The following is an 8,381-nucleotide window of genomic DNA, read 5'->3' on the forward strand; positions in this document are numbered from 1 at the left end:
GGCTTACGGATGGAAATGGCCTCTTGATAGGGCGGGTTTATTATGATTTGAAGCACCTTTTCCATTTCACTTCGATTGGTCTTGATTTAATCCGGCAGACGACACTCAACATGCAGCAGATCGTTAGTAGCATTATTCGGCCAACTTAATTGGGTGCGAATTGCGTGATGAGATTCCGGACTTTAGCACGACTTTACACACGGATCGAGCTTCGAACTGTGACGATGTCGCGCGCTAACGTTCCTCCCGGCGGCACTATTAGCGATAGTAAACATTTCAGTGATTGAAGTTGTTGCGGCGGTTCGTTAAATCTATTTAGTGGCGTCTGTTTACACTCTCGTTAGTACATGTTGTGGAGCGCGTGGTGTGTGCTTACAGTACCGTAATAGTAATTCGCCCAACGAACCTTCGACCATCGTATTTTTTACGTTCTCCGGCAGGCACATATTTGCTACTTATACATACTTACGCCCAGACCCGTACGTTTTACGCGCTCTATCTTTTTTTTCGGTTTTGCTGTTGTGCTATCGGTTTTTTTTTAAATTTCTGTTTAACTGATAGTTGCGTTTTGCGCGATCGCTTTGATTTGCTTTGATTCTCCGTTGTTGGCGATCCTCGCATCCATGCTCGCAAAGTTTGACTTTCGTTTTCAAGGATTTCCACCAACAAACATCTGATTGGATGGAGTTTTGTCAACCTTTTTTTCTCTGATGGTTTCCAGATTGAAACTTGTGGAACTGATTGTGTTCGTAAAGTGAAAATTTACACTGGCCAATAGCTGAACGCGAGTTCGACAGGAAAAGCCTATGATTTAGGGAATCGCCCTTTCAATCGTCCGTCCGCGGGCATGGGTATTGTCATGGGTGCCTTCTAATCCCCTTTACAAATGTCCTTTCGCTTGGTCCTTCAGAGTGAGATAGAAGTGAGTGAAACGGGGCATAGATTGTGGATCGTAAGATGGTTCGTATAATGTACAGTGTTGGCTCGTAGCTCGCAGCGCGCTACATATATCTTAAACTCTCCGAAAGCTCTCCGGGCGGCCTGTTCGCCTGTTCGTTCGTTGTTTTCCCTAAACACATTGGACCCACGGATCGGCGCGCGCTGATCGTAAAACGCAAACTAGAGATCGTTCGTTCCTAAATGCACTTCTGTAACAGTAACAACGGCCTTCCGCTGCAGCTCGCTCGGCCCTCGGGTTGGCCAACGAAGTCCCCTTGCTGGTCTGCTGGGCGTGGAGTCAGAGGACGACCTGGATGTTCCAGACGGCTGCCGCGGCTTCCAGAGTTGGACACATGTTTGTTAGTCTGTTCTGGACGGATCGATGGAGTGGCTGGAGCGGCAGGACAGCGAAAAAGAGAGGGAAAAGGATGACGAACCACAGAACAGCGGAGCGGCGGGCAAGGAACGGGGAAGCGGGACTGTGCTGTGCGTCCATTGACTAGAACAGGGTCTCCTTGGACCACTTCCGGGACGGGCCCGGTATGCAGGGATCGTTGGCCGGTGTGGCGCCCGACGATGGGTCGTCCTCGTCGTCGATCGCCAGTATCGGTAGCTCGAGAATCACAGAGGGACTTTTGGGGGCGCCACTGCCACCGCCACCACCGCTGCCACTTCCACTCCCCTTCACGATCACGTTCACCTCCACGTTCCGCTGGCGAGCGGTGGACGCGGAGCTCGAATCCGTCACCCGTTCGCTGCTCGATTTCTGCTCCAGCTCGGCCCGAACCGAGCCAATGCTGTTACGCGTCCGCCCGGCACTACTCGAGGCGCCTGTCCGGGGGTCGGCTTCAGGCGGGGCGTGAACGGCCACGATCGGAGGCCCTCGGCGGGCCGCCGTCGCCGGGGACGACGTTTTGGGAATGGCACCGAGCGGTGATTGTCGCTGCTGCTGGCTGCTGTCATTTGGATGCTGTCTTTCGATGATTGCTTTCGTTTCGATTCGGTTCCCCACGCTGTCGGAGCGATTGCTAATTGAAAGACTACTTAAATAGCTAGTGTCAGTGGTTGGCTGTCGCTGCGGTGGCGGTGGCCGCCGCCGTCGCTCGTCCTGTTCGACTTCGTACGTCGCGGACGGCGCGTCACGGCCCGTCGGTACCATCGCCACCGTCGTACCGATGGCGTATTCCTCGTCGTCGTCGTCTTCGCACTGCGCCAGTGTGGACTGTCGCCGGTAGAGGGCCAAACTTCGCCCCCTGGCGTCCTCCGCGTAGCCCTCCTCTTCCTCGTACGGCATCGTGAGGCTCAGCTCGTCGCTGTCGGTGCTGAACTGCTGCAGGTCCTCGTCGGTGTCGGCCCCACTGTCCTCGCCGAACACCGAGTCCGAGCCGCAGCTTTTCGGTTCCGTGTCCTGGCAGTCGGCCGACGACATCCGGAACGAGCTGAGCGACGCCAGGGGTGCCCGGCGCACGACGACGACGGCGCTGCTGCAGCTGCCCGGCTGAACGGTGGTGGTGGTGTTGGTGCTAATGCTACTGATAAGCGCACTATTGCTAGGGTCCCCGGGCGCACCGGTGGGCCACATTTGGCGCCCCGCCGTGCCCGCTATGCTCGGGTCAACGAGCCGCCCGGGATGTAACGTAACGCAGGCCGGTTGCGCCGGCCACTGGCCGAAGCCGGCCCCGACCGGGTACTCCGAGATGCAGTCGATGGAGCTGTCATCGTACGACAGGGCGCCGGACGTCGTCCGGAGCCCGCCGGAAGTCGACGGCAGTGGCTCCGTCCGGCTGCGACCTGCCCGCGAGGTCGACGGCCGTTCGAAGTCAAGCGCCGCGCCACGGTGGGTAATCCGTTCGCTCGGACAAGGCGACGATTTGGGCGTCGGCTCGATAATGTTGATCCCCGGGTAGAACGGTTCCCAGTCGGCAGTGTCGTCGCGGCTCTGCTGCCTCGACGGGGACCGCGAGATCGGTGGTAACGAAGAAAGGCCCAGCGTTATGGCCGAGCACCGCCGCTCGAGGAACGAACTCTCGGTGCTGCAGCACGTCATGGCGCTGCTGCGCCGAGACTCGTTGCACTGTGGCGGAGAGGAACAGAGAGAGAGAGAGAGACGGAGTTACTGGCAATTGGGGAGTCCAGCAGTCAGGGACCTGCAGTACCTTGCTCGGCACGGACAGGTAGTTGCTCGGGTAGCCGATCTCGGCCGTCGTGGTGAACTGGTCGAACTCGTCGTCCGCCTCCTCGCCGTCCGACTCGAGCACGTAGTCGTCCTGCCCGAAACTGCCACCCATGTTGTAGGCACTGAGGACGCGCGACGACACCGACACGCTGTTCCGGTGGCCGCGCGTGCTGCTGTACGAGAAGCGGCGCGACGGGTTGAGCAGACTGCTGTAGCCGCCGCTGATCGAGGACATGCGCCGGCCGCGGCTCAGCATCGGCGGCGCACTCACGTTCCCGAGCGACATCAGCCGATCGCGCTGCAGCCCCGGGTAGTTGATGTTCAGCTCCTCCTGGAGCAACGAGAACGCCGTCGCCTCGATCGCCTCCTGCAGCTCGCGCTCCTCTTCCTCCTCTATTACCGCCGCGGCGACGGCCGCTATCGTGGGGTCCTGCAGAGAAACCGAGGGTCAGAGGTCAGTCAGCAATGGGGGGGAGGGAGGAGGCAGCCGTGTAAATAAAGTGGCCCAATTTGTGGTCCCACACGGAGTGTCACGGAGAAGTTCCGGGAAGTTGTCCCTCCACGCCCTGTGGGCGTTGTGCTTGGGCTCCGTTATTTGTGTCGTTCAAAAATTCATCAACGCATGTCGCACCGTAGTAGGCTGCGTAGGCTGTGGGACTCGAGAAAATTACATTCGCCCTACCGACTGGCGGAACACGGTGAACGCACAGGGAAACCTTTGCATCATTGAGACACACTTCATTGTGGTGTTTTGATGCGTAGACACGAGCCAATCTCTCCGGCAACGAGTTTACCTAGGAAGTCCCGATCTGCGGACGGGTAAAATTGTTGTAACCCTCAGGCACGAGGCCACAGACACACCGGGAGCGGGATCCAGAAGAATCAACATGGCAAGGAAATAATATGCTAATTGAGGTTGCGGCACGGTACCGTGTACCGGGTTTCCAGGCTCTCGGGTGGGCGGAAACCCGACGTTCCGGAATGTGGATTAAGTTTCCATCGTTCTTTTCAAAGCCCACGGAGGCTTCGGTTGCGGATTTCGCGACGGAGCAAATCTTGTTAGCTTGGCGTTCAAATCGAACGGATAGATTTCCTGCGTCTTGATGAATAATGAATCCGAGTCCGAGGGCCTTACCTTCAGTGCTTTGGCCGTCGACCGTGTGCGGCTCTTGTAGATGACGAGGAACACCATTAGGCCGAAGAAACCGCCGAGCGTGGCCGCTATCCGGACGCCGGTCATCACGTCGTACGTGGCGTAGAACTCCATCCTGAGCCGCTCGCGTTCCCGCTCGACCTGCGTTTGGTTGCTGGAGAGACGAAACGACGGTAACAGGGTGGCTTCAGGGGCCAAGGAGGGCCCAGTGACGGCCGGGGCTTCACTGGCCTCACTAGGCGTGTGTGTGTGTGCCCAACGCAAGATTCAAAGAAGCCATCGATGGACGAGCCCAAGAAGGAGGCTCGTTTCGAAGGAGTTGAGGTTATTGCGGCGGAGGACACAATGGGTTCGACACATTGACAGTAAGTAGTAGACAGTACAACACACACACACACACACACACATTAAACAGGACAGGATAGACAGGATCGTAATAGAATGAGAGAGAAAGAGAATAAGAGAGAAAGAGAGAGAGAGAGAGAGTGAAGAAGAACGAGAAAAATAGAAGTAATGACAGATCGACAGAATGCTGAACGGTGGCGATGTTGGCGAATGTTAGTTGACGTTCCGTTTCGTCGCCACCTAAGGTCCCGGCGGAAGCTAGTGTCAGGCTGGCTTTAAGCGTGTGGGGCTGCGTGGGGCAAGCAGCGCATTACAAGCGGTGCGATGAAGAAGCAGCGAGCGGCTCGGTTTGGCCAGGAGCCACTTTAATTCCCATTTTTTCCCATCTTGTCGGTACAGCACCGACCAGATTAGCATTGTCATTTACGGTGCAAGGGGCTACAGAAGTGGTGCGGGCTAAGAAGGGGATGCACGGCCGGTCCTTTCCCGTCCCGTCGGATGGCGGATGGGCGTGAAATTTTTGGCTCCCGGAAAGCCGAAGACGGACTGCTATTTGCTGAACCGAAGAGCAGAGCGCAGGTGAGAGGGAGAGGCAATCCGACCGTGGGGTCGGAATTCTGGCCTGTGGGTGGGATTAGTAGCGGGAAGATTTATGGGTCAGCAAACAGCAGGTGAAGTGCTGATATCCGGGATGGGGGCCTGGTTTGGGTCTGGGACGGTTCGGGCCGCGCGGTCCGTTCGTCGTAACGAGAGGAACGGTGTGTAAACCAACAGAACGGGCGAAAATGGCGTCCCTCTTATTATGGAGAGAGTTTCGTTTTCCTTTTTTTTGGGTGGGCTGCCTTCCGGTTATGGGCCAAGTGGGTGAATTTAATTCGAAGGACGGTTTATTATTAAAACATAAAATTATGACTGTAATATCCAATTTATTGATGCCCGTGTTTTATGTGACCATCGTCTCGCGGCCGCCACGGACCGCGGTACGTGGTGTACGGCCCGAAGCCCTTCCGGAAGGGCAGTAAATTTTGGCAAGTGAGAAGGAGCAAAAGCGATAAACTTGTGGCGCGATGGTCGAGTTAGATAATTATCTAGAGCAGGAGAGTGCGCAGTAAAAAGAATTGCTTCCTGGGCTTCCGACCGCTGGGAAATGTTGCCGTCGAGTAATTGGAGGCCCTCGGCGGGGGCCAGTATATTAAAATGTGAAGATCTTTTGGAGGTCTACTGATAGGGGAGTAGAAGGGCTTTTGAAGGCGATCTCCGGATCGATGAGATAAGGCATATTTGTATGGGGCACCCGGCGTCTCCATCTGGCCTGTTTTTGAAGCCAATTAAAATTTTTAGGTTTCGTGCATTGTGTCTCGACTAGCGTTAGCTGAGCTTTATTTACGGTTGTGGTGAGTCTACATAGTTTTCTGTGTCTTACAAAATATGTATTGATTTTATGGCATCGAGCCCATCAGCCATAGCGGATACTTTCGAACCCAATGAAAATAGATTTCTTGCCAAAATACATGCAGTGCAATGAGATAAAATCAGTTTGAAAAGCTTCAGACTATCAACAACTATAAAGGGAGCGAAAGATTTTGTTTTTTTTCATCCAAAAACATGAAGTTTCCGTGTGGCAAGGTTAGCCACCAGCATCAGTAAGCGTTACTTAGCTATCGTCCATACCCAATTCCCGTTGCTTTGCGTCAGAAAAGCAATACATGTGGCCTTTTGGCTTCTTCAATTTACAAGCCACCAGGCGTCTCCACTTTAGAGTCTCTCTCGGGAAACCAGGCGCCGCCATCGCACTCAAATGTGCGATGCGGCAGAAACTACCTGCATGAAGGTTTGTGTTAAAACGGCTCTCTCTCTCTCTCTCTCTTTCGAATCCCAATGAACACTGCACACTGGCGATCCGGCTGTTCCATCCAAACGACGATGCATCCTGCGCGTAATGTAGCGGAATGATCCAATTGGAATGCGGAATTCGCCGGTGTCATTGGCGACCGTGCAAAGGCAACCTGGCCAGTGTGTGGCCGAGGGAAGATGTGCACTAATGAGACCGCACGCATCGCTCCCGACGTACGCCGCGTTTGGTTCGGCCCGGGAACATGATAATCCGCACCGCAGCTGGCTCGGCTCTGGAGTGAAATGTGAATTAGATTACTAAACCGTTCGTCCACCGCACGGGCAGACGCGGCTTGTTAATTTGTTGACGACCACCGACCGAGCCGGCTGATCGAACGGGCAAGCAATAACGAACACAACATGCAACATGCGGTTGAAAATGAGCTCCCGTCCCGTCGTTCGTCGACTCCGAGGGAGCAATCATCGGATCGGCGGATCGGGAGGGTGGTGTAGCGTGAAAGTTTGTGGTCGTGTCGATGCCGTGCCCCAGATATTGATCCATCTGGTCGATTTGAGGTTAAGGGCGAGGTTTAACGTTTCACCGGACGGCCATCGGTCATCGGATGGGTGGTCAGGTTTTTCGTCATCGGGTGAGCTAGCGGTCAGAAGGCTACGATAGGTGGTCATGCTGAAGTGGATGCGGGGGGAAGCAGAGAGTGTAAAGCGAATCTACTGAAGCAGGAACCCGGGAGAACTTCGGGCGCGTTGGGTGACCCTTCGTTACTTGCGCACCGGCGCTACCGTGTTACCTGAACTCCGGTGTGAAGTTGTTGTTGTTGGTGGTTGGTGTGGCCGCGGTGGAAGAGTGGATGCGGAACAGTTCGCTCGCACCCGAACCGGCCTCCGGGGCGTCCCGGTGACTGCTAGCGGGGGCTAGCGAGGAGGCCGCAGGAGCCGACTGGAGTGTTGCGGTTCGTGGCGCCTGTAGCTGGGGCCCTGTGACTGCGGGAGTGAAGGACGATGCGAAGGCTGCGGTCACCGAGTCGCGACCAGGATCGGCGCTCGACGACGACGACGACGCCGAGAAGGTCTCCTCCGGCGTAGACGCAAAGGGCGACCAGGCTGGCGACGAGTAGGGCAGGGAGGGCGACGGATGATAGTAGGGCACTTGCCGGTGATGGACAAGTGGCTCTGACTGCTGCTGTGGCTGCTGTTGATGGTGAGGTTGCTGATAGAGTAAGGTCGGCGACGACGGATCTGACGCAACTGACCGTCGCGCGGCTTTTCCCATTGCTATGGAAACATTCTCTGGAAAGAAGCAGAAGCGGCACAGGCGTAAGTAAACCGAACGATGAAACAGAATTGTTAACAAACTACACCGCGGTTGGCCTCGCAGCTTTGGGCCCTCGACGCGGTTTTATGAGAATGGTGTCAAAAGTGAGGCTATGTTATGATTAAAAGGCGCTACCAGCCAACGGCAGGCCTAGAGCGGCACGACGGCGCCGAAGGTCGGTGCCATAACAGTTTACGAAACTGTTGGCGAAACCCCCGAAAGTTCCCCAAAACTCCGATCAGGTTCGAATTTTGCAACCTTACCCTATTTGTGTTTCTGGGATTTTTGTGAGTTCGGTTTCAACGTTTTTTGGCCGCGTGGTTCAGCTTGGTGGCCGTCTTCCATCACCCACCCCGTGCATCATTTTCTATTTGGTTCATCATCAATCTGTTTGGACAGTTGCAGGATGTTGCTGTTCGGTTCGTGTTCGGGGATTTTTCTTCTTCTTGCGCTGAATCAAAGGCAAAGGCGAACGAAGCGCAAATGGAACGCAGGATATGGGCGCCAACGGCTTCAGCTGCGGCGTAAACAGCGGGGAGTTTTTGTTTACTTCGGGCAACTATTTCTATTATCTGTTCGGGATCGGTTCTTCGGTGAAGTGA

The 8,381-nt window shown here is 55.4% G+C and overlaps 1 protein-coding gene across 1 annotated transcript; it reads right to left on the bottom strand.

Moving 5' to 3' along the window:
• Positions 1-1,438: 1,438 nt before the first annotated feature.
• On the bottom strand, positions 1,439-7,737 carry LOC128270855 (uncharacterized). The gene is made up of 4 exons (XM_053008282.1): positions 7,256-7,737; positions 4,251-4,503; positions 3,096-3,545; positions 1,439-3,013 (listed from the first exon to the last, which is right to left on the bottom strand). Exons 1-4 carry the CDS (start codon positions 7,735-7,737, stop codon positions 1,439-1,441), a joined length of 2,760 nt encoding a protein of 919 aa, XP_052864242.1.
• Between the last annotated feature and the right edge of the window lie 644 nt (positions 7,738-8,381).

The sequence above is a fragment of the Anopheles cruzii genome, chromosome 3 (assembly GCF_943734635.1).
Source record: "Anopheles cruzii chromosome 3, idAnoCruzAS_RS32_06, whole genome shotgun sequence".
NCBI lineage: Eukaryota > Metazoa > Arthropoda > Insecta > Diptera > Culicidae > Anopheles > Anopheles cruzii.

Coding starts and splice junctions, on each gene's coding strand:
- LOC128270855 (XM_053008282.1), bottom strand. CDS start 7,737: ATGGGAAAAGCCGCGCGACGGTCAGTTGCGTCAGATCCGTCGTCGCCG. Junction 4,504..7,255: donor AACTTCACACCGGAGTTCAG/GTAACACGGTAG, acceptor ACACACGCCTAG/TGAGGCCAGTGAAGCCCCGG. Junction 3,014..3,095: donor ACCTGTCCGTGCCGAGCAAG/GTACTGCAGGTC, acceptor TCTCCGCCACAG/TGCAACGAGTCTCGGCGCAG.